Genomic DNA, 26,507 nt, shown 5'->3' on the forward strand with positions numbered 1-26,507 from the left:
AACATTTTCGGTAATTAGAGACAAAGTATTTTTTCATGACAAATATTGTTAAAGATGAAGATATATAATATGTTACTTAATCGTCCATGCCAAGTTTCATGTCCTTTTAAAATTAATGTAACTGCGATTGTATGGCGGCGGCTAAGTTCGTGTGGCTCTTAACTAATCAACAACCTCGGTAGGAGTAATATTCGCGTAAACGATATAAATAAGAGATAGCTGTGTTTTAAAAAAGAGCCACTAGCATCGCGGAAGTTTCTAAATAAATCGAGTACGGTTTTCTATTTGCAAGTAGTTTAAAAAAAATCTGCTCCGTGACACTTTTTCTCATTAAGACTAGCAAAACTAATATTAATATTGTCTTCGGTTACCGCGATAGTCACTCATGAAATAAAACTATTAAAACGGATTGTATAAAAAGGCTGTAAAGAGTTCGAAACGTCGGGATGTAGAATAAATTCAATATACGCGATATAATCCGTTTTAATAGTTTTATTTCAAAACTAATATTAATTTAGTAGCTTAGTAATACAATCTTAAGTTAAAAGATTCAGCTATACACTGTAACTTGCATCCCAACAAAAACATAAATGTGAAATGAGAGCCAAGTTCAAAATTAAGAATATGTGTCGTTGTTGACTCGCCGACAAAAGAATTGAGATCTATATGAGTGCCAAGTTCTATGCTGTGTAGAAAATCCTGAAATTATAAAGGATTTGTCTTGGCTAGTTTTTACGTATAGGCATATAGGTAATATATATTTATCTATGTTACTTGTTCAAAAATTGCTTTGTTTTTAAAAACTAGCCAAGACAAATCCTTTATAATTTCAAGATTTTCTACACAGCACAGAACTTGGCACTCATATAGATCTCAATTCTTTTGTCGGCGAGTCAACAACGACACATATTCTTAATATTGAACTTGGCTCTCATTTCACATTTATGTTTTTGTTGGGATATCATTACTTTTTGTACAGAAATTACTATAGTATTCATCATGAAAGCAGTTTGCCTAAGCTGAAAAGGAGACCCTCGCTAACGCGCGGTTAATTGTCAAAAAGTTTCAGTTTACATATTTTTTCTTTTGTATACGCCTAATAGTCTACCTTCATGCCAAATATCAAGTTTCTAAGTCATCTAGAAGTGGGTTAGGTTTTTGGTCTATAAGTATTAATTATTTTTTTTCCATCGAAATATCAATAATTTCCAGTTTTCAGATTTTTTCCTCTATATGCACCTAATAGTCTACCTTGATGCCAAATATCAAGTTTATAAGTCATCTAGAAGTGGGTTAGGTTTTTAGTCTATAAGTATTCATTATTTTTTTCCATCGAAATATCAATAATTTCCAGTTTTCAGATTTTTTCCTCTATATGCACCTAATAGTCTACCTTGATGCCAAATATCAAGTTTCTAAGTCATCTAGAAGTGGGTTAGGTTCTTGGTCTATTAGTATTAATTAATTTTTTCCATCGAAATATCAATAATTTCCAGTTTTCAGATTTTTACCTCTATATACACCTAATAGTCTACCTTGATGCCAAATTTCACGTTTCTAGGTCATCTGGAAGTGGATTAGATATTTGATCTATATGTCAGTCAGTCACAAAAATGCCGGTTTTTAAACGTTAATTTATCAATAACTGGTTGAGCTATGTTTATGAAATTTTGTATTTTGTACAAGCTAAGGGACTTGAATACATGTGCCAAATTTCATTTGTGTAGGTTAAGTAGGTTTCAAGTTGTGAAGGGGTCAAAAGTAGCTCGAAATGGTTCGTGTAATATTACACACGGTTGCTCCGTCGCCAGTTCCTTTTTCTTTGAACTTGGCTGGACACGCTACCGCGTGTCTAGATTATAGATTTATTTTTATGCAATAGTTTAAATTTAAAATTTAACTATTATTTTCTTAGTTCACCCGTCATAGAAAACTAAGTGGCGGACGCTTCGACCCCGACCAGGACTTTTCAAGCGTAAAGTCATCCTTTAGGCGTTGCACATAGCACATTCACAATTAAAAAAAAAGACGATCACAAACCTACCTCAATCAGCTTATAGATGGCCAGTATCGTCTCCCCAGGTTTACATCCGTCGTTTCTTCCAGCGGCCCTCTTTCCCCAGTTGGGCGTGAACGTCAACTGCGCCTGCGTCATCACCACCATGGCCGCCAGCACCAACAGGAACACTCCGCGCATTCTACCAGAGACAATGACAAGTTTCCCGCGCGCTCACAGACTAGAGAACTTTTCACCGCCAATCCAGACTTCGGAATGAGTGCTTTCAGCTACACGCGGGTTTTTATATGCCGAAGTGATCATGAAGTTTTTATCCGGCTTCGCAAATCAAGTGAAGCCTGTGTCCAAGTTTTAATTGGGATGCAATGGCGTGGGTTGGGACATTGTCGTAATTACATTTCTTATTTAGGTCTTCAGCGGTTGGCGGCTGGATGTGATGTGATAAATAGTCGTAGGTACACTTCTACAAAGAGGGGAAAAAAATCGAAACGAGGTAAGAGGTGTGGTTATTAGACGTTGGAACATAATATCAGAGGCATCCAAATCCGAGTAATATACATTAAACACAAAAAAATATACAATAAGGACTCTTTAAGAAAAGTGTAAACTTTTTACAGATTCATATTTACAGCTTCTGTAGCAATGTGCAAGTTGCAGAACTTTCTGAAAATTCCTGGAAACTTGCATGGAAACTTGCACTTAGAAAGTTCGCGTTCAGATTAACTGTTGACGACTGTTTCATTTCATATTTACGTCACTAATTGGCGTCTACTATTAGTATCATAGAAATCGAAACGAAATGTAAAAAGGTTTGGCAATAAATTGGCAAAATTCTCTTTAGTGCATTGCTAAGCTTCTGTAAGACCTTTATAAAATGAACAGCTCATTATTTTTAGTATGAAATTCAAAGGTATAGTTATAACAATGGTACACTAAAATATTTATTGACTTCAAACTATATATTTGTATATTGTCCATTATTTTATATAAAACATACGCTAATCAAATATTTGACCATCATGTCATGCGGGTGAAGCCGTGGATACAAACTAGTGTTCCATAAACAAAACAACCCTTCCATAGGAATTTAATAACTCATCGTCCAGCACACGCCGAAACACTCGTAATTCTCATATTTATGCTTATGACCTCGTCCTTTCATACTCTATACTTACAGTCGAATTTACATACAGTAGGTATATTGTACTCACACCCTCTATGGCCCTTTTATAAAGAGGCCTTTTCGACTCGTTATTCTGACGGCTGTGACATGGTTACGATATTACAATATATCCAAGTGTTATTAATTATGACCATGTAATATAATATCCGCATTGGGCTAGCGTGGGGACTATAGCCCGAGCCCTCTCGCGCATGAGAGGAGGCCTGTGCCCAGCAGTGGGACGTATAAAGGCTGAATTATTATTAATAAATACACAGTTCATATAATAATTAAATCACACACATTGTACAGTATTTACGTACACAAAAAGCTAAAAATATCGATCGGGTTAACATAAAGATACATATTATTTGACTGTATCTAACTACAATAATAATTCGTCTGCTATAAATATTATATTTCTAATTCCATCAGAATCCAACTATCCGACACATTAGTTTTATTAAAGTAGCTTTCTAATGAAAACATATTTTATGAGTGGGATGAACCTTACTTAACAAAGTATTCTTCCCTGAACCAATTTTCTCGGCCCAGCGTATTCTGTTCGATATTTTCGGTACCTAATTAATTAGAACCAGGATTTCCTTACGTAGTCGAGGACGCTTCATAAAAAATAATCACCGATCATTTGACATGCGTAACATACCTACTGATATTACCCATTACAGGCATTACAGCTAATCAGTCGATCAACTACTGTGCCTACCCGATAATTTTTGCTGTTATCAAGTTAGGTAATTGGCAATGTCAGTTTCGGAAAATAGAGTGCAAAAGATATAGCAAATGGAAGCTCAAAAGGGCAACTTTAAGGGACGGTAAGGTAAACGTACTGGTGCCATCTATTGGGCATTAGCGTGTCGAGCACTAATACGTTTGTATACCTAACAGGCGGATTGCAACCCGACTGCAACTTGTATGGGAACTGCACGCCGACGTTGCAGTTGGCGTGCAGTCCCAGCAGCAAATCAGAATCAACATAAACTATTTTAGATCATTTTTTGTCGAGGATTTATTAACAAGCTGTTTTCTACTGGGTTTCATTTTATACACGCCTCATGTTTCTTTGTGTAGGTCGTAGGTAGGTTAAAATAAAGCTACGCGAATATTCTATGCGTTAATTTTATCCCGCGACAGAGCTGTCACACTGATATGTTATCATTATCATCCTGCACTAAACTCCCTGCCAGCTACCGATTAACCAAAGCATGAGTGATCCATTCGATGAATTTTGTTTGGGCGACGAAGAGAACTTTCTAACATTATTTTCGGTCTTGTCCCGGACCGCCATGCTTTTATCGAATGTATGAATATCGTTTAAAAAAATGAATATCAGTTTAAAGTAGACTCGTGGTTGGCTCTATAAAACACAAAAAGGTACACACTCTTATACGGTAAAACTATACGTACCTAATTCAAACATAAAATCATACCTACATATTTAATGTTCTCTCGTCTTCTTTACCAGGAAAAGAAAAGAAAAACTTTTTTTGGTAAGTTCCTACTAAAATTTCCAAGCGGAAAATCGCATAGCTTTCCTTACCTAAAAACCTACATCTGACCATTGTATCAATCTCATTTATCCCATCATTAATTGGCCACAATGTATGGCTTGACCATGCGTCACAGCCGCGTATATAACCCGTATCCCCCGTCGTCACTCCATCACAGTCACCCCATCGCTCCCGTGCCGCGGTCGTGCGCCATCTTGAAAAATGTACAAGTTTTGTCTACTGCTGGTGTTGGTGGCGTGCGCCCTGGTGCTCACGGAGGCGCAGCTCACGTTCACGTCGAGCTGGGGAGGCGGCAAGAGGTCCTCCGCGCCGAACCCTTGCAGGAGTGACGATGCTGTTGGACAAATTTATAGAATGATACAGGTAATATGTTATTTACGATACAAGTGCGGAAAAGAGGAAAATCGACAAGAGTTGCGAATTACCTATTCGCACGTGTATCGTACAACGTTTTACAGTACATATGGCACTTTAAACTTTCGACATACGCACGGAAAGTGATCTTTGCTGCACTAGTTCGGGAAAGTAGCACCATATGTACTGTAAATAATATTTCTATGCCCGAGGTTGTTCTTAGCAGATAATATACGTGAGCAGACTAATATGCGGATATCGCGGATCATGTTAATCATATATAATAAGTACCTAATTAAAAATTAATTACTTGCAACCGCACAAGTAGTTAGCCTGAGTTGGCTGCAAATATCTGTCATTGATCATCCAACATCCAATATATTTCAATAAGTAGGTACCTAATAATTAATAGTTACTTAAATATTAGGCAAAGATTTAAATGTATTATACGATAAACCATTGTTAAAGCTTATTATCTTAATTACGTCGTAGGTACCTATTTGTATTTTTTATCGGCGGAATTCTCGAAATAGGTAGGTAGTAAGATTTTTTTCCTGTTCATGAAAATCGAAAATTGCAGAACGTATGTGTACCTATAATATTGTTTAAATACTTTAACTATTAAAACATGATAAAATAATTAAGAACTAATTTTATGATAACTTTCAAAATTATCTTTACATTTAAATTAAATTCTAAATACCATACGAGTAAAAGCACGATTTTACACAACGCAACACTTCGAGTGCTACGGCGTAGCCCGTACGGGCTGTAGAGACATTTTCCCGCTACGTATCCTTAACACATTCACCGCTGAGCTACGGTCGTAGCCGATAACATGGGTTTCCTGGTATGTAACGAAAATGCTTTGTAGAGGCAAAATGGCAACGTGTCGTGATTAGCGCTGAACGGGTTAAACGTGACATAATTCAGACTTCACAACGGTTTTGATGTCATTTTAATACGACCTTGGGCCCGTTTCTCAAAAGCTTGTAACTTGTAATACAAGCGGATGTCACTTTTTAACAGCTTTTGAAAGAAAGGGGCTTTAGTATTACAAGTTACAAGTTTTTGAGAAACGGGCCCTTGTCGAAAGAAGTGAAAGTTTGAGATGCGCGCCAATTGCCAAGACGATTGTCAATAATGCCGTATCAAAACCAGTACAAAACCGTAACTATTTGTTAAATCCGAACCGGGCTACCGGAAACCCATTTTGTGGCTACCACGTAGCGCTTCAAGTGTGGCTTAGCAGTAAATGGGCTTTTTCTAAAATAAATATCGAAAACCCGATTCTTTCAAATCTGGACATTCTTGGGCTCATTCTACTCAGAACAGAATCGATAGCACTCTCCATCCTACCATTAAAAAAAGATGTCCCAAAATGTCAATTCCATTACGTCACGTTTTTAGTATGAGAAAATGTTTCACTTGTATGTAACGTGACGTAGTGGAATGTATAATTTTCATACATATTTTTGGGACAATTTTTTTTATCATCAGGATTGAATATGCTACTTAGTGATTCTGAGTTGAAAGAACCCAAAAACACCAGGATCTGGGAGAATCGGGTTTTCAATATTTATTTTAGAAAACGCCCAAATGAGGTAACTCATATTTATCGGCTACGACTTTGCGCTACGAGCGTAGCAACATAACACGCAACAAGGGTTTCCCCAGCAGCCAGTTTGTATTAGCGAAAATTTGTGACGTTTTCAACCAAAAGGTACCACATTGTCGGTTGTCAATAAGGTTGATTTCAGATTGAAGTTATATGGAGACAGCCTTAGTGACAACCGACAATAAGTACCCTTTTGGTTGAAAATGGCACATTTTGTTTCGTATTAACGACAAAGTGTTATTATTAGCACTGAATGGGTTAATTTTGATTCGTTATCGATAACTTTTACGGGACGACGGCTTTTTTGAGGGTTCCTATTGCGGAGACGACCGAATTATGTTTTTTAAATTAAAATTTGTTTTTTTTTTTTCAGGCGGAGGCAGAAAGACTACTCCTCTGTCAGAAGCCCTGAGCACACATCCAACAACGACCGCCAACTTAAACCTACTTTAAACCAGTATCTAATTAAGTGTTTATACGAGCAGTTAGAGCCAAACTGTGTTCCTTACGCATGTTATTTTATATCACGTTTATAAATATATGATGTAGTTTTCGTTGTGTCTGTTATTTCAGAACCCATCCCATGATACAGTTTGTATAGGACACATCCAAATAAGGTCAATGGGACAAATCAAATGCGGGAAATAAGTAGGGTATTTGACTGTATTTAAAATAAATTATTTTACACCATGCATGAAATAAAGCGCCAAAAGATTAATAGACAAACTTAGACAGCAGTTACTTTTAGACACAATTTCTATTCTATTTTAAATCCCGTATAAAGTATCAAGAGTAGATAATTAGATTGTGACGTCACATGCTAGTTCATATAAAATCCATAGTAGCAAAATCGTTTTCATAGTTCGAACTCGAAAAAAGAAACTGATTTGACTAGTAGTGAAATACCCTATTGTTTACCGTAAGTAATCTCGCACAACAAATTACAAGTAGGTACACATTTTTTCAATGTCACTTTATGTGTAGTCACACTTTAGCCACAGCGGGTATTGAAAACAATTGCCATTAAATATATCCCCTAGTGCGAAATAGTCGTTCACTTCGTGCTTCCGTCAGAAATCACAATGAGTCCTAATAAGGAACGCAATAACCACAAAAAGACCAAAAGCCTATTCAAATCCTCAACACATTTTGATTTTATTTTGTCATAACTCATATTGGTGCATTCCCATTTGTCCCCACTCTCCGCCCTACACTGAGACCGCCGCTACCGTACATGAGGCGAGGACAGATGGGAATGATTGTATAGTTTTTTTAGTTGGTAGGTAATTACAAAAAACAATACTTGGTTTCAAGTGTTTTATTGATAAAACCATTTTCTTCTGTCATGTTACATACCTAAAATAAAATATAAAAGAATAAGTCAATTCTATTTATATCTATCTCTAGTAAATATAGTCATTCACGAAGGTTCACCTGACTTCAACCTATGTTTATATAAGGTCCTTCTAATAAGGACAATACAAACAATTATGTTTAACAATTAGGCTGACCATCATGAATGAACATATTTCTATGCTGATGAATATTACAAAGTCAACAGACAGCTGACAAATAAACCTGCTTTGTCATTTATAACTTAGATTTTTCTTAACATTTCAGTTCAGTATAATACAACAGCATACCTAAACAAAATTAGTCTATAATCTAAGAAGCGGAGGGTGAAAGGACTTGTGTCACTCCACTCGTATCTAGGGACATCCTTGTGTGTCCGGTGTACACCAAATCATCTTCATCCAGCGCCTCCCGCATCCGCCTCTTGTATATCTCGCTGTCCGGATTGTTCTCTTCATTCCGACACCTGTCCAGCTTCTTGTCAATGACTCGCACGCGCTCCCGGGCTGGACTCTCCACCATTTTCACCATAGACCTTATCTTACGTACCGCTTCAATCAGGATAGCCAACTTATCTGGACCAGCATCTCTGAAGAGCATGTCTGTAACGTAACTGTCCAAGTTTTCTTGCTCCTTGGAGGCTGCGTGGAGTACTGCTGCTAATGCTATCTGAGACGGTGCATATAATAGACAAGCGTCAGTCAAAAACAGTTTTTCTAAGAATTCGTCAATACCGCTCCGAAGGCGCTCTGGATTGGCAAGGCTGCACCTTGTTTTAATGTCAATCAAGAAGCCTTCCACTGGTCTGAACGGATTATGTATGGTTAAATGATAGTTTAACTGCTGCATCAATAACAGTTCATTGTTTAAGATTATGTCTGATGCTTTATCCCTGTCTCCCTTAATATTAGCCACAAATTGTCCAATAGAAACATTGAATTCTTCAACTTTGCACGATAAATACACGCAAGTGGCCAGGATTTCTTTAGGGTGGTAGTCCATCGCGGAATTGTACAGGTAGAAACGTTTGAAGTAGTGGAACGCAGTGCCGACAACGCCTTTGGGCATTGGCGGGCTGAATCTTTTGCAGAACTCTTTAAGGTGCAACTCGTACTGCCTAAGAAGCAGTCTTTCTTCCTCTGGAGACAGGAACACGTTGTACCGCTGGTATTCGTCTACATGGGCGCCGTGCTTTGCGATGAACTCCAAATTGTGCTTCTCCCGCAATTGTGCAAGCTCGCTCTCGTCGTTGAACGTCCAAAACTTCCTTTGGGAACTCGTGGAAAACATTTTTATGTTCAATATTTATCTTAAAGATAGTGAAAGCAGTCAATATTTATATTTTAACGGACAACAAGATATGCGAAGAAGATACGCTTTCCTCGTATTTTTTTTGAAGAATGTGATGTGACAGCCTGACAGCTGACTGACAACTTGACAAGTCGAACTTTTTTAGTGTGTTCGAATACAATATTATATTCTTTACAATACATATAGAAAGATTAATCGCTTTTTAAAACACCAACATTTTTTATTACTATCACAAAGAAATCGTTGCTGAATACTTTTTTGGCCTTAAACAAGTGAATAATCTTGATTGATTGAGGTTCCGTAAATTTAATAATGTTTCAAGGGGGTTCCGTCAAAAGAACAGGGTTAAGTTATGGTTCAGTTAGCTTATCTGTGTATCCCCCATGAAATGTCAAAAGTGTCAAATGTAGAATCTGAATTTGTAGAGGAAGTTAGGTTATGTTATGAGATTGTTGTAGTAAAATAGAAGATAAAAAATAAAGTATACCTTTGTGAACTTACAGATTTAAAATGCTTCCCCACAATTCTCTTTTAAAACGCACACTTCCTATAGTGGTTCAATGCGCAGGTGCTCACCGAAAACCCCGCTGGCTTCCTGTCGCAAAAAGCAAAATTTACCGAATCCCAAAGCGCCCAGAGGTATCAGAGGAGGAACGTATAGAGTTGCTACGAATCAACAACAATTATCACACACAAATGCGGGCTATACGGCGTTTTTATCATGAAGAAATGATTAAAGAGAAGTCTACGTTAGAGAGTGCTAGTTCAGAGATGTCTATCAAGATGGAGGCTGAGGAATGGGAGCGGTGCATCAAGGTGAACGAGGAGTGGAACACAAAGGTGGCCGCGGAGCGCGAGGAGCGCCGCAAGCAGGAGCTGGCGGAGCGGGAAGAGTACATCCTCTCCCGAATGCAGAAAAAAGATGAGTTGATGAGGGAACGCATTGAAAAGGCGTCGCAGGAGATTAGAAAACAGAAGGTAATCATTCAGGACATAATAAATGATATTAAATACTATTTTAAAATGCTAACCTAGAACCACTTATTTAAAGTGTTTAAAATTCAATATCTTATCATCTATCATATTTTCCAGGAACTAAGTGCCACATTCATCACACCTGAGACCCTGGACGAGGCCATCGAGAAAGCCCTAGCCAACCCTGTTGACTACAACTATGCCATTGACCTGCAGGGCAACCAGATACCCGGCAGAGAAACAGCAGTGCCTCCCAAGGAAAAAGCAAAAGCTGCTAGTACATCATAATAATGATCTTGTGATTATTAGTTGTTCAAATACCTATTTATATTGCAAAGCTAAAACAGTACTATTTTGATTAATACAAATTCAAAACACATTATTTTATCTTGTGCAAGTAATGTAATGTAATGGATGAAAAATATGAGATATGTTGAGGCCATTCTCACATACACTACAGACTTCAACAAAATGTGAATGTGCTATGGAAAGCAGTTGAAACATGACAATGAGCATTTCAATTCTGTAAAAAAAGTGCATCTTGATCTAGCAAATGCACAAGACAAGTGTGCATGCATGGTTGCTGTAGATTATGCAAGTCTTTCCAGAATGGCGTTAGAAATCTGTAGCAAACTTGCATGCCCTGGATACACCTTTAGGGTGGCAGGCACTTCCTAGGAATAAGGAATATAGCTATATTATCAACAATGCTCCAACAATGTAATGGAAGCACCTTCCACTTTAAAAGCCCTCTTCTGCATGTATTCCAACATTTCCAACTATATTTTGAAACTAATCTAACATAAAATAGTTGTCTGGTTACAAACATTAGGTTAAAGAAGTTATAAATAAAATATGTAAATAATAACTTAACATTTGTTTTATTAATCATACAAAAGTATCACTTACAACAACACTTAATTATATTTACATAGATAAACTTGCTGTTTAACATTTATATACAGAATTTTTTTATTCCTATAAAATGGATTCATATGTGGCAATGTAACAAAAATTTGTCTGGCTTAATTTTTTAAATAGTCAATGTAAAATAGCCATCCCATTTAAATTACATGTAAAAAAAATGCAAGTCGCGCAACACACTCGATACACATAGCTTCTGTTGTAAGGGTCCCAAAGAGATCATGTTAGTGGAGCGCGAGTGCTCTTCTGTGGCCACGGAGACTGCTTCTTAGTTGAAGAATACTGTGAAAGCTTAGTGACTTCGGCTCTCAAGATATTCTTTAGGCACCTTTTGAAAATGCTTTATGTGTAACAATTTTGGACACGGGTTCAGACGGGCATGTCCTGGAACATGGCTTCCCAATCAGGCGTGAGGTTGAGTTTGTGTTGTAGGGGTCCCAAAGAGACCATGTTCGCGGAGCGCGAGGTGTCGTCTGCGGCCACGGACACTGCCTCTTGGTAGAATGCTGCCTTTGTGCCAGTGCTGACCTGTAATATTTATTTTATTTTTATTGGGAAACAAACAGCTTACAATAATACAGGATATAGATATAATGACTAATACATGAGCCAAAACAGTTTCCACTAATTAAATTAAATTCATTTATTTCAGGACCATCAGGGATTTTGTTAGTACTTACGACTATGCCTTATAAAATATTGTTAGTATTGGAATAAAACAGAATTGCTCAAAGAGAACTTTGAAGAGTGAAAATACATTATTATTTTTCATTTTAATCGGTCTAGGAAACAGACAGAGAAAAGAAAAAAGAAACTGTTATTTTGGAGGGAAAAGGGTGCCGAGAAATGAGACACGGCCGTTTATCGTATAGCTATATTCCGACTGACAAGGCTGTTGCCGGGTGCAACCGGCTGACGTGAAAATCTCATCTACCCGATATCTTAAACCTAACATCCCTCCACCAATAGTTTTAAACAACCAAAAGAACTTAAATTAGTAAAATTGTCTATAATCCACCAGGTTCCGTGTGCGTTTGGTCTTTCCCGCGGCCGCGTTCTGTGCCGCGGATTCATCAGGCACCGTCTCTGATGCCGGTAATGACGGCGTATGGACCGTGACAGACTCACTTATACAAGATTCCTGTGGTTCTGGACAATCGGTCCATTCCTCTAGCTCTGTCGTGGTCGATGACGCTGATGCTGTAGCCGGAGCGGGCGGGGAAATAAAAAATAAAAGTAAATCAGCCAAATGCTGCAAGCAGAGGTAACAGGATAGGAAATTTGTAAGTCGAAGCGTAAGAGAAAGAGAGAAGCCTTAACTCGCACACAGGTAACGTGTGAACAGAACAGATACACACAGACAGACATGACGCACACACACATGGGAATAGTTTAATATCCATCTATTAAGGCTTCGTCACACAGGCGCGTTTTCCGGGCGCGGCGTGAGCGGGGCGCGCCGGTTTTACATATAAAATGCTCACGCCGCGCCCGGAAAACGCGCCTGTGTGACGAAGCCTTTATTGTAAAAACATGGAAATGAAACTATAGGGTAGGTGTACTTGTAACTGACCTCAAAGATCGTGTCTCCGAGTGCGAGCGTGACGCGGCCGGACGCGTGCACGCGTAGTTTCCCGATGCGGCCCTCCTCCAGGTCGCTCAGGCGACATCTGCCGTCGGTCGGCTACAATAACAATAATCAAATTAACGCTACACAGGTAACAGAAATATAAGTGCATGCAATGGGGTTGGCAACTGTCACAGGTTTGCATAGATGGCGCCATCATAGCTTGCCCCTTTTTTAGGGTTCCGTACCCAAAGGGTGAAAACGGGACCCTATTACTAAGACTCCGCTGTCCGTCCGTCCGTCCGTCTGTCACCAGGCTGTATCTCACGAACCGTGATAGCTAGACAGTTGAAATTTTCACAGATGATGTATTTCTGTTGCCGCTATAACAACAAATACTAAAAACAGAATAAAATAAAGATTTAAGTGGGGCTCCCATACAACAAACGTGATTTTTGACCGAAGTTAAGCAACGTCGGGCGGGGTCAGTACTTGGATGGGTGACCGTTTTTTTGCTTGTTTTGTATAGGAATTAACTATCTGGGAGTATATAAATGATAATCCGGAATACTTAATTAGAACGTGTATTTCTCAGTACACAGCCGGGGAACAACTGAGGAGCAAGTCGCGCGGCGGGCATTCCGTATAGCGCGGGGAAATGCTGACCACGTAATCTGTCCCTATAGTCGTCCCTCCCCAAAAAACAAAAAAAATTACAAATTTTTTAAGAAAACTTAATAATAAACAAATTACATAATATTGTTATGCTTCAGTAAGAACCATTTGTAATTACACATTAAACGGATCTACATATTTTGTATTTTATTGTGTCTGTTACCTTCACTATTTTAAATCAAACAAACTTTAAATCAAATCAAATGTGCTATGAAAACAATATCGCGCAGTTACTAGGTACTTGAAATCAGAGCGATAACAGGACACAATGTAACTTGAGTACAATGCTGAACTTAAGGTTGAAATTATGAATGCACAATAGGTAGTCACTTAAGTAATACATAAACACGTCACGATATCTAAATATAGATATTATCCGACCTACAATAAAAAATGAGTAGCTTATTTTACCACGTTAAACAATTTGCACTGCACTTAGACTTTCAAATAAATCTGTTGTGGCACTTGTGGCTGGCTTGGAGTCGCCTGAACTCCAGAAGACAGCTGTTGGTCCTTCGTCAGGACCTGAACTCTCTTGGTGAACCATTTATTCATCCTTTGTTTACAACGACTGTAGAAGTAGCACAGTAAAAATATCATCAAAACAATAATTATTGCCAATAACACGAAACTGAACGTGTTTATCTGGGTAGCGAGTCCGGAAACGTTAATAGATGCTTCTGCCGTAACGGTATTAAATTTATCCATATTTTCTGAGTCTTTCTTGGTACTGTAATTTCCCATGATTAGGTATTAAATGTTTCACTGTTTCGAGTGGAGTGCCAATTGTTTCTTAAAATTACATATTTATAAAACACATGTAACCTACATAAAGTGTTGTCACAATTAATACTTATTTGCAAAATTAAAATAATAGTTGCTATATATTAAGTTTACTCATCGCAAAATCTGACCGACTTCTTAACTGTCCGACCACTGCGCGTAACATAGGGCGCAACGCTATGCATAGGCGGAGCGATTCCGCTATCAGCTTGTGGCGTACTTGGTACAGTTAAGTTTTGTGATGAGTTCACTTTTTCGTTAAGTAAGTATGCAGGCTTTAGCCTGTCAATTGACATATTTACCTCACGCTCATCTAATTGAATTTTAAAAACCTTATCATTTCTTTTCAGAACTTTGAATGGCCCTTCGTAAGGCGTCTGTAATGAGGATTTTACTATTCTACGTACAAACACATAATCACAGGTTTTAAGATCAGGACTTACAAAGAATTTATCGTCTCTATTATGAGAGAATGGTCTTGGTTTTAATTTACGTATCGATTCCTTAATTTTATCTAACATAGTATATGGTTCTGTTATATTTTTATCAACATTACAATAAAATTCAGCAGGTAAACGAATGGAACAGCCATAAACTAATTGAGCTGCACTCACGCCTGTATCTAATCTAGGTACAGAACGTAAACCTAGTAAAACTGTGCTTAATTCTGTAACCCATGAAGTACTATTTATACGTGCCTTTAACGCAGATTTCAAAGTACGGTGAAATCTCTCAATAGCCGAGTTACTCATAGGATGATATGGCGTAGTTCTAATCCTCTCCGTGCCTGTATATTTCATTAGTTGTCTGAAAAGATTGCTTTCGAATTGCTTACCTTGATCACTGGTTAAAGTAACTGGACATCCGAATCGCACAATCCAGCCATCGTAAATAGTTTGTGCTACTATTTCTGCCGATATGTTTTGCAATGGAAACGCCTCCGGCCATCCTGTAGCTCTATCTATAATGGTAAGGCAATATCTGTAACCTTCCGCTGATGTTGGTAGTGGTCCTACTAGATCAGTATGTATATGCTGGAATCGGTCTACTTCTGGAAACTTACCTGGTGTCGATTTGGTGTGTCTCGTGACCTTGGCTTTTTGACATTGAACGCAGGTTTTGGCCCAAAGACCTACATCTTTGTTCATATTCGTCCAAAAATACCTATTAGAAACCATCTTGCGTGAAGTTCGTACACCGGGATGACTTAAGTTATGAATCTGATTGAAAACATCGCGACGAAACTGTTCCGGTATGTACGGTCTCACATTACCTGTAGTAACGTCACAGTAAATATCATATGTACAGTTAGGCAACATTATTTTCTTAAATTGCCAATTATTATTTTGTAATAATGTTTTCAATTCGCCATCTTTTTGTTGTGCCTTCGCAATCAAAGAAAAGTCTATTGCAATATTTTGAAAATCGACTGTCTCAACTCTAGATAAAGCGTCAGCAACTACATTGTCCTTACCCTGTATATGTCTAATGTCTGTAGTAAATTCACTTATAAAAAGTAATTGTCTTGTCCGTCTTGGTATCTCCTTGTTATTGTCGCTATTTAACTTACTAAATGCGTATGACAAAGGTTTATGATCTGTAAATATAATTAGTTCTCTGCCTTCATGCAGATACCTAAAATATTGTACTGACAAATAAATAGCAAGAAGTTCCTTATCATAAGTACTGTACTTCGTTTGTGCTGTTGTTAGCTTCCGAGAAAAATAAGCTAACGGTTGCCACTTACCTTCAACTTGTTGTTGTAACACAGCACCCGCACACGTGTTGCTAGCGTCTGCAAAAATCGCTATCGGTACTGTGGGAAGTGGGTATGCTAGCGTAGCAGCATTTTGTAAGCTATGCTTACATTGTTCGAATGCTATGTCAGCTTCCTGCGTCCACAGAATAGGTGTTTTGTCGTTTCGTTTTGCCTGATGAATATACCTATGTAATACTTCTTGGTATTGGACAGCATGAGGCATGTGCGGCCTGTAAAAGTTAATCATGCCTAAAAATGTTCGCAACTGATTAACGGTCTTGGGTTTCGGATACTCTTTGATAGCTTGAACCTTCTTTTCCAGCGGTTTAAAACCTTCCGTTGATACCTCATAACCTAGGAACTCTAATTTCTTCTCTTTAAATGTACATTTCTCCAGGTTAATAGTGATACCGAATTCGCTAAGTCTTTTAAACAATTGTTCGAGATGACCGTTGTGTTCTTCCTCTGAGAGAGAAGCAACAAGTATGTCATCTAAATAACAATACACAAAATCGAAGTCTCTTAAAACGGTATTGTTCATGAACCGCTGGAAAGTCTGGCAAGCGTTTCTCAGGCCGAAACTCATCCTAGGGAACTCATACAAACCAAATGGAGTCGTAATAGCTGTCTTCTCCACGTCATCAGGGTGTATCATGATATTATGATATGCTCTACGCATGTCTACACAAGAGAATATGGACTTACCTGCCAATAAATAGGTGAAGTCGTGTATCCTCGCTATGGGATAGCGATCTGGCTTCGTGACTGCATTGAGAGCTCTATAATCCCCACATGGACGGATCTCTCCATCTTTTTTAGGAACTATATGCAAAGGACTAGACCACGGACTCTTAGATGGCCTGCAAATACCCATCTCTTGCATTTGCTGAAACTCCTTCTTAGCCTTTTCATACCTATCAGGAGGCAGCGGTCTAGTTCTTTGGTGAATCGGAGGCCCTGTTGTCTCAATATGATGGTAAGTGTTATGTTTAGGTGCCTCAATAAATGATAATGGCCTTAATATCTCGGGATATTTTTGCAGTAAGTGAAATGCTTTGTTATCCGTACTTAATAAATTAATCGATGACTGAGTATGGTTTATGACCGTTCCAATTACATAAATCCTTGTCAAATCATCAATCAGCCTTTTACCAAACAAATCTACAAGTAATCTATAATTACGCAGAAAATCTGCCCCTATTATAGGCTGTTTGACATCGCACACAATAAAATTCCATTTAAAATTACGTCTTAAATTTAAATTTAATGTTAAACTAACATATCCATACGTTTTAATTTCAGTATTGTTCGCGGCATATAACTTGCAATTATTCACAGGTTGTAACGAGTCTTTAAAAAAATTAAAGTTCTTTGGAATTACACTCACATTTGCACCTGTATCAATTAAAAATTTAAAACCGGAAATTTTATCTGTCACACTAAGGCGATAATTAGTTACCATGGTGCAGGGTTCCGCCGCAAACGCCTGCACTTCCGCTAGTTTCCCTGCGGCGGTTGTGGTCCCTTCCAGCCGCACGGTTGAACGCACTTATACGCCTTCGCCTTGAAGCGGTAGTGATAAAAACACAACCAATCCTGGTTTTTAGAATCCTGGCTTGAAGAGCGGCTGTTGTTGCGTGAGCGACTACGTGCACGCCCTTGTCTGCGGCTATTCCTTCCAGTCCCACCTCGTCCTTGGTTATTGGCAAGTTCAAGTTGATTTATCCGATTGTTGATCTTCGCCAATTCTGCCGTTATAAAATCTGTCGGCGAACTCTGGCGTGATTGACGTGAAGTACTCTGTATAGCGGCAACTTCATTCGGTTTGAAGGTCTCCATTAGCTTATCAGCTATGCTTGCCAGAGTCTCAATCTTTTTTGAATCTGCGGACGCTACAACGGCCCTCACCGACGGTGGTAGATGACCTTGCCAAAAATATGTCAAGGTCTCATCAGGAATCTTATCTCTTGCGAGGTCCTTCATCTTCCTCATAAGCTGCGATGGGCGCTGGTCACCAAGCTCCATGTCCGACATTAACTGTTGCAATCGTTTTGCCTCTGTCTCCTCGTAGACACTTAATAATCTGGCTTTTAATGTTGCAAATTTATTCTCCTCCGGTGGTTTCTCCAAAATGTCGGCAACTTGCTGAATCGCCTGCTTTCCCAATTTAGCAATAACCATATTATAGTTTGATTGGTCCCCTGCTTTCTGCTGAGCTAATACCGCTTCTACCTGCAGAAACCACAGCCGCGGTTGGTCCTGCCAGAAGTCTGGTATTTTCGCTGCAAGCGATATCGCTGACAACTCGATGGTTGTCGCGGTTCCATTTTCCATTTTGCGACACAATTAAATTTGCTTCCGTTTACCCAGGTGCGCGGGGAGTTGTCCGGCCGTAATACACACACGCGTACCGAAATAATATTACGAAATAACTCAACCAGATTTTCCTTTAAAAGCCGTTTAAACAATGCACCAACACTAATTGTCACTGTTAATAGTTCACGGTTCACTAAATGTCAAATGTCGGGAAGTCACCAGTTATAGGAATTAACTATCTGGGAGTATATAAATGATAATCCGGAATACTTAATTAGAACGTGTATTTCTCAGTACACAGCCGGGGAACAACTGAGGAGCAAGTCGCGCGGCGGGCATTCCGTATAGCGCGGGGAAATGCTGACCACGTAATCTGTCCCTATAGTTTGTTCTATTTTTTGTTGATGGTGCGGAACCCTCCGTGCGCGAGTCCGACTCGCACTTGGCCGGTTTTCTATGAGATTTGGTTAACCTGTCGAATCCCACGATATGACGTCACCATAAGCGTTCTGGCTCAGCCGTTAACCACTATACGAGTTACACTGACAATCCAACCTCTAGACTGAGCTTAGGCCAATTCTTTCATGACCCCGATGCTGCCAAAAATACGGGGGTGCGGGGGAACGAGGTGAGCGAATCCCGTGACGTGATTGGTCCGTTCAAAGACACGGACCAATCAAGGCACGGGATTGACTCGAAGATGGAGTAACGCTACCGTATGTGTGGCAGAGGGGGTAGCGCGAGTATGCTATGTCTAGAGGTTGGATTGTCTGTGACGAGTTATCGCCCGGATCACGGGAATGAACAACCGCGTGAAAGAATAGAGACGGTGAACGAGCTCACCGGCACTTCTTCCTTGTTGTCTCCCGAGCTGCAGGGCTCCGGCTCGCCGCCGCCGCGCCCCGGCAGACAGTCGGGCAACTGAGGGAAAAACCAGGGATGTAACGGATGTGGTTTTATCGGAACCGAAAGCGGAACCAGATGTTTTAAATTTAGTTTATCGGAACCAGAAACGGAATCGGAACCGAAAACGGAACCAGAACCGGAGCCTGAGTCAGTACTATCAGTAGGTATACATTACACAACACACCACATACGAATACGTACTTTAAATTCGAAAACACAGATATACCAGAACATCTAATTACTGCAGCACGTGGCAAGCGGGACTATGAGCGAATGACTGGTATAAACCTGTTTGTGTTTGATGTACACCGCTCATGTCCCGCTGCCGCACTAAGCATTGACATCCGATATAACTTCCGTTTCAAAAGTAACGGAACCGGAACAGAAACGGGTGTGTAATACCAAACGGAAGTTCCGACTTAACGGAAACGGAAACGGAGCTCCGTAACATCCCTGGAAAAAACACTATTCTTTCAGATAAATAAATACAAATTAAAGGTTCCGTCACACAGGCGCGTTTCCCGGGCGGGGCGCGCCGCTTTTATATACCTGTAAAACGCTCACGCCCCGCCCGGAAAACGCGCCTGTGTGACGGAACCTTTAAGTTGGAATAGTTATGAAAAGTTTGGGAGGGATATGCTGGATAGGCTTTGAGGTTATGGAATTAGAGTAATAATAGCAATGTTAGTAAATATGTGTTATACAATGCTAATACAGTCAGCAGCAGAAGTTAAGCGGGCGAGGTGTTCAAAATTACCTGGACACGCTCTTATTCTCTTAACAATAAAGTCGCGTCAAGATCATTCTGAACACCTCGCTGGCTTAGCAACTTCTGCTGCTGACTGTACCTACATATGACTCGTGTTACTATTAAAAATAAAAAGTAATCTACACAGTCATTTTTTAAAGACTAAAGTATAAAAAGCGTCATAAATATAGTTTGTCAAAGGACTGTCTCATTTCAAACATAGACAGAGAGAATCATACTATCTTTATCTTACACTAGTACTAGCACCCAAAAGAAAAGGATGTGTATTGTATTTTTTGTTTTTATTTACTAACGAATTCATATCTTGGTCAACCAGATCTTGACAGTAGAAAAAGGCGGCAAATTTGAAAAATGTAGGCGCGAAGGGACATCGTCCCATAGAAAATTTGAATTTCGCGCCTTTTTTTACTGACAAGATTTGGTTGACCAGCTATAACTACTATACCTGCAACAGTATCATTGTGGGTTGGTCATTCTTGAGCAGGTTGACCACGTCGTTTTCTTCGAACACTTCCTTCTTGACGATCGGGGCTGGCACTGTCGCTACTGAAAATACATTATTGTTATGAGACTCAAACTGGGTTGATTAGAAGCCCCCTTTATTCGCTACGCTAATAATAAATATAGCTAATAAGAGACGCGTTTACATTTGTATCGAACCGAGGCGTGTCAAGAACGGATGGACAATGGTACTTTAAATTTCTGGTTTGGAAAAAAAACGTGTTCAGAGGATCTCTGTTTTTTGAAACCAGGAAATTTTAGGCATGGTAGGTAATGTTGAGCAAGTACCTACGTTTATTCTAAATTTATAAAAAAATGCAATATTGAGGTAAATTCAGACGCAGTAAGCAACATACAAACTAAAGCCAGGTTCCGAATACACAATATAATGCATCGAAGGCCCCCTATGTTCATAATTATAATTTATTCAGTCAATCGATCATTTATTCTGCATATGCTATAGCCGTTCCCGTCAGCCGACGCCATGTTGGATCCGGCCCTCCAAGGAACTGCAGTGTTACGACCTACCGTTTGACCGAGAAGTAGACAAATGCGCAAACTAGGCAGGATGGTTGATATAAGCACCAAATTATTCCCAAGACGAAAAATATAAAATAAATGTATCCCCACTTGTGAAGGTCCTACTTTTCGCACTTGTATCGTTAATCCATACTAATCCATACTATACATACTAATATTATAAATGCGAAAGTGTGTCTGTCTGTTACCTCTTCACGCTTAAACCGCTGACTGAACCGATTTAGTAGAAATTTGGTATAGAGCGGATATAGATCTAGTTTGAGTCCCGGGGAAGGACATAGGGTAGTTTTTATCCCAGAAGGCATCCTTTAAGGAGGTCGCTTTTCACCTCCTTGGGTGGAAGTTTGTACGGGGAATCGATAAAAACCAGATTGGATGAAAAGTAAGCTACCCAAATTACTAACTCTACGCGGACAAAGTCGCGGGCAAAAGCTAGTGTACTATACCCGAGCTGAAACAGATACCACTGGCGCTAGCGCGGTCAATAAACTTCAAATTCATTGTATTTTTCCTCGGCCTGGTGTACGCATTTATTCTACAAAACGTCAGTCCGGCGGCCTAAGTAGGGCTCTTACTGGTGCTCGGGGCGTCCTCGCCAGGCTCCGCCTTCACGACCACCTCCTGTTTTACCTGCACCGGCCTTGGGCGGTCCCATGCTATAAATATTCACGGTTAGCTTTAGATATGGCCCTAATTGGTACTAATTTGTAAATATGTGAGAAATACAACAACAAATGTAATTTTAATAACAAAACTTCCGTGAGACACAGACATATTATATATATTAAAAACGGGTCACTCACGTGATTAAAAAAAAAGAAAAGATTGTGATTCAGCGAAAATTACGGGAGGCTATCGAAATTAGTCGTCACCCGAATTTTAACCGTGATTGTGGTTGGTCAGTGCCTACAAGCTGGAAAACTGTGTTACTACGTCGGTGGACAGTGTGGACGAACCATTAGCGAGTGACGTAGTGAGTGTTGTGTGCAACCCATCGTTTGACAATAATGCCATAAATGAGGGTAGTTTCTCGCCCCCCCTGCCGCCACCGGCGCCTGCGCCGAGTCATCGGGCGTGGAGAGCTGCGGCAAACTGCGGTAAACGCAAGCTCCTGATGACACTCCTCGGTACGGAGTGAAACATGTCCAGCGTTTTTCGACTTAAAATACGTGAGTGACCCGTTTTTAATATATTTAATATAACAAATGTAATTCTTTGGTCGGGCCCATGGTATTCACGGTTAGGTTTACATTTATTTACTGCAATCTATGGTACATATAGGTGTTATATTATAATCATTTAAATTGTAACAGCATGGACCCTGAATAAGGTATACTTAAAATGACATTACAAAACATAACATTTTTATCCAGTTAGTTTTAAAACTAAGCCACATGTAAATGTGGCCCTAGTTGGTACAGCCACCTGTAATAATATGTTACGCAACAAAGGCCGCAAAAATATCCGACAAGACCTTATTTGTAGCGCAATAAGAGCGCGTCACATAGCGGCCTTCGAAGAGTAACATATTATTGCTGGTGACTGTACTAATCTGTTAATACCTATATTAATATAAACTAACTAGATACAGTCAGCATCAAAAGTAACAAGTGACGGAACTGACAACGCTTCATAATAGGTACCCAAAAAAAACATTGATTTCAAGCTACAAGGCTCATAATCAGTTAAAAACAGCTACATATGTTATTCCAAAAATACTGTACGACAAAATAAAATAAAATAAAATTTAAATAATAAAAACAAAAAGCTTAACAATTTTTTTATTTTATAATTGTTACCAGGGATGTTGCGAACATCCGCATCCGCATCCGCAAACGCGGAACATCCGCATTATTTTCAACATCCGCATCTGCATCCGCATCCGCATAAAATCGATGCGGAGCTTATGCGGATGCGGATGTCGAACAAGTTGGTACAGGAACGTCTTAGCGGCGGCGTAAGTGCTAGGTAATTTCGTCATTACCTATAACGAAATCGTCTTGATCCAGAAAAGTCGGCGTAGTTACTGTTTATTAAATATAACGCACCTATATTCTTGCTCAAATACTAAACGTTTCGTTTTTTTTAAATAAAAGAATACTAAAAATGTAATATTTGACGTTTTCGAAGTACCTAATCTTGACATCCGCATCCGCATCCGCATCCGCGGATGTGAGCCTTTAAATATCCGCATCCGCATCCGCATCCGCGGATGTCAAAAAATCTGCATCCGCAACATCCCTGATTGTTACCTCCGGTATCCGTGGGCAGCTTGATGGGAGCGTCTTTCTCAGACACCTGTTTGAAGTCCTCGTATTCCTCTTCCTCGGGGCTGTCCTGGCCCATGGCTCTTCTTATTTTCTGGTCTTCCAGCTCTTTGTCAACCTAAAGGGTTACATTGATTAAGGGATAATTTTAACTTTTTACTGTTTGATAGTAAAATTGTTCTTATAAAGAAATACATACATAAATACAAACATACAGGTCAAACTGAGAACCTCCTTTTTTTTGAAGGCGGTTAAAAACTGAGCAAGGCCTCAGTGCCTAGGGCTGAAATTGAACCAGCATCTTCTGTATTCGCGACAGGACTGGAGGCCTTGGTCACTTTTCTTTCATATATATGGCATCTATTACAGTTTATAATTTATATAGTAGTACAAAGTATTTTTCATAAAATTGAATTAAATTAAATAATTATTTATTTCAGAATACTTTTCCATAATATTAAATAATTTGATATGTTTCCTAATAAAATTGTTCTTATTTTATTATATTCTATTAGACAAGCTGTGAAAGAAATTTCAAATAAACTTGTCTGGGTGTCTGGCGACTTTCGGGCGGGCGAATATTTCGCTCAGCGGCTAAGTCTGGCTATACAGCGGGGAAACGCGGCAAGCGTCCTGGGGACGATGCCCCAGGCAACTTTAGGTTTTATTTTGTAATTTATTTTGTTGGAAAATTAAAAAACTGATGAATAAATATTTAAACATATTCTATTAAAAGTAATTAAACTATATTACTAAACCAGTAAGATTATATTGGCGTAATTCACAGGTTAGTAATATGTTTAAACAAACTTATTTAGTTACCTGTAAGGTTCAATTATTGTATCTAATAAACGGAAAGAAAATAAACCTATTGTTCCATGACAAAAAAATAAAATATTAATTCATAATAAAGTACTTAAGCTTGCAATGATACATACTTTGACAAAGTCTCTGACTTTAATGGTTGGTTTCTGAAGAGTAGCTGCGGGTGCTCCACTACCATCCCGGTTGCTGTAAGACCCAAAGCGTCCTGACTGCCTCTCCACTCCCCCCAGTCCTGATCACAATTTAAACAAGTTTATTTACACACATTCAACAAATGGTCATACCTGATGAAAAAAAGTTTAAATTATACTATCTATTAATAATATATGGTTTTGAAACAGAATTACATAATTATAATATGTAATTCTGCCCTTTACGGCCCTTTAAATGCCACTCCAGCACGGCGCGTCATTGTGAACCTTATTGGAATGTAAGAAAGTTGATATTGGAACATAGTCGTACGCGCAGGGCAGATCGAGACTAGAGCGAGTGGAGCGGCCGCTCTAGGCGCCGGAGGGGGGCGCCAAAATGGCAAATGAAAAAAAAAAGTTTTAAAAGACGCGAGTGTGGCGAGGGGAGTATAAAATACGAATACTTCGACGAAGGGCGCCAAAACCCGATTTCGCTCTACCCTGCTATATCTAGGTAAATAAGGTAATACCTTCAGAGAAGACACCAGCTGATTTGATGACATTTGGTCCATTTTTATTCCTGTTTTTATCGTTTTTACGGTCCCTCTTGCCTTTGTTATCTCTGTTTTGGTCTCTAGCTGCGTTTAAATTCGGTCTGTAAACATTTGATCACACACAAACATTTAGGTCACAAAAGAGAACGTTTATGCACTTATTACCAACATATACACAAATCTGCACGTTATGGAAACTTGAACACGTGTTATTTATTAAAGTATTAACCATATTTACCCCTTGTTTTTGTTCCTAGCCACGTTTAAATTCGGTGTGAACACTTTTTTGTTAGGTTTTACTCCGCCCAAGGTAAGGTCTCGGGTTGGTTTTAACGAAGCCAGCCTCTGCTGTGGATCTGGAGCCAAGCCGTTTGATGTGGAAGATTTTTCCCCATTGTTAGACATCTTTGTAATTTAAATAAATTAAAACTAAATATGTTTAATCCCGCATGCACTGTAGCACCATGGCACTGCCACTAATATTTAGAAAATGTAGCTCATGTAGCTGTCACTGTCAGTGTACCGAGCTCACCGAACTGTCAAATCAAAGAATGCATTCAAAATTTAGTCGTATAATAATAGCCATAACACACTACCTCACCGCACCAGGACCTTGGCGCGCCACACCCATAATCTCTTTCTCTCTCTCACTTATGCCGACTACACACGTAACTAAAGCCCTTACTACACGGTCGCCGACAAGCCCCTCAGACCGCGTGGCCTTGGTCTGGACGGACCGTGTAGACAGTTGTTTCCAACAAAATTTGACCAAAACTGACCAAGGTCAGACCAAGGACAGACGGTTAGAAGGCTTGTCGGCGACCGTGTAGCAAGGGCTTTAATCGTAGCGATTTGCGCAGTTTTATCTACCGTATCGTGTGTATGACAAATCGTTGACGATTATCGTAACGACTTGTCATACACACGGTAGATGTATTCTCACGAAGTTAAATGTATAATTTCTTTTGAGAAATAAAGTTCTTTAAACACAAAACTGCGCAAATCGGACTGCACAGATTAATCGCTACGATTTATATACTTGGTCAACCAGATCTTGACAGTAGAAAAAAGCGGCAAATTTGAAAAATGTAGGCGCGAAGGGATATCGTCACATAGAAAATTTGAATTTCGCGCCTTTTTTTACTGACAAGATTTGGTTGACCAGCTATAGTTAACGTGTGTAGCCGGGGTTATGGGTGCGACGCAGTGACCTTGGTGCGGTACGGTAGTGTGTTATAACTGTATTATTTTTATACTAAAAGTGATAACACACTATCGCACCGCACCGCGACCTTGGAGGGTCGCACCCATAAGTGAGAGCGAGAAAGAGATATCTGTTTCTCTTTCTCACTTATGGGTGTGACCCTCCAAGGTCGCGATGCAGTGCGATAGTGTGTAAGGGGCCTTAGCCTGAGATTTCGTTAAAAGTTTAAAGTTCCTTGATCCATACTTTATAGTTGATCACAACAATTTGTCAGTAAATAAGAAAAAAAAAAACTATACGCATCCTTTTCTTTTGGGTGCTAGTACTAGTGTAAGACAAAGATAGTATGAGTCTCTCTGTCTATGTTTGAAATCAAATAGACCTTTGACACACATATCTCAATATGGAAAAAGCGCAAACTCGTTTAAAAACAAAAAATATATTAGTCTATGGAAGTCAACAGA

At 39.2% G+C, this 26,507-nt stretch overlaps 3 protein-coding genes across 4 annotated transcripts; 1 reads left to right on the top strand and 2 right to left on the bottom strand.

Moving 5' to 3' along the window:
* Positions 1-8,261: 8,261 nt before the first annotated feature.
* On the bottom strand, positions 8,262-9,427 carry LOC134654975 (cyclin-H). Its single transcript, XM_063510464.1, has one exon. It carries the CDS (start codon positions 9,324-9,326, stop codon positions 8,349-8,351), a length of 978 nt encoding a protein of 325 aa, XP_063366534.1. The 5' UTR covers positions 9,327-9,427; the 3' UTR covers positions 8,262-8,348.
* A 328-nt stretch (positions 9,428-9,755) lies between these two features.
* On the top strand, positions 9,756-10,613 carry LOC134655070 (small ribosomal subunit protein mS26). Its single transcript, XM_063510567.1, has 2 exons — positions 9,756-10,325; positions 10,440-10,613. Exons 1-2 carry the CDS (start codon positions 9,858-9,860, stop codon positions 10,608-10,610), a joined length of 639 nt encoding a protein of 212 aa, XP_063366637.1. The 5' UTR covers positions 9,756-9,857; the 3' UTR covers positions 10,611-10,613.
* A 969-nt stretch (positions 10,614-11,582) lies between these two features.
* LOC134655180 (DNA-directed RNA polymerase III subunit RPC4) lies at positions 11,583-25,291 on the bottom strand. 2 transcript variants are annotated; one of them, XM_063510663.1, is made up of 9 exons: positions 25,078-25,291; positions 24,816-24,940; positions 24,268-24,386; positions 23,315-23,447; positions 21,638-21,718; positions 20,467-20,567; positions 19,190-19,267; positions 12,820-12,930; positions 11,583-11,774 (listed from the first exon to the last, which is right to left on the bottom strand). In XM_063510663.1, exons 1-9 carry the CDS (start codon positions 25,242-25,244, stop codon positions 11,616-11,618), a joined length of 1,074 nt encoding a protein of 357 aa, XP_063366733.1. In that variant the 5' UTR covers positions 25,245-25,291; the 3' UTR covers positions 11,583-11,615. The 2 variants fall into 2 exon arrangements, with proteins under 2 accessions (XP_063366733.1, XP_063366799.1); XM_063510729.1 differs by lacking the exon at positions 21,638-21,718.
* Between the last annotated feature and the right edge of the window lie 1,216 nt (positions 25,292-26,507).

Source organism: Cydia amplana, chromosome 1 (assembly GCF_948474715.1).
Source record: "Cydia amplana chromosome 1, ilCydAmpl1.1, whole genome shotgun sequence".
Lineage (NCBI taxonomy): Eukaryota > Metazoa > Arthropoda > Insecta > Lepidoptera > Tortricidae > Cydia > Cydia amplana.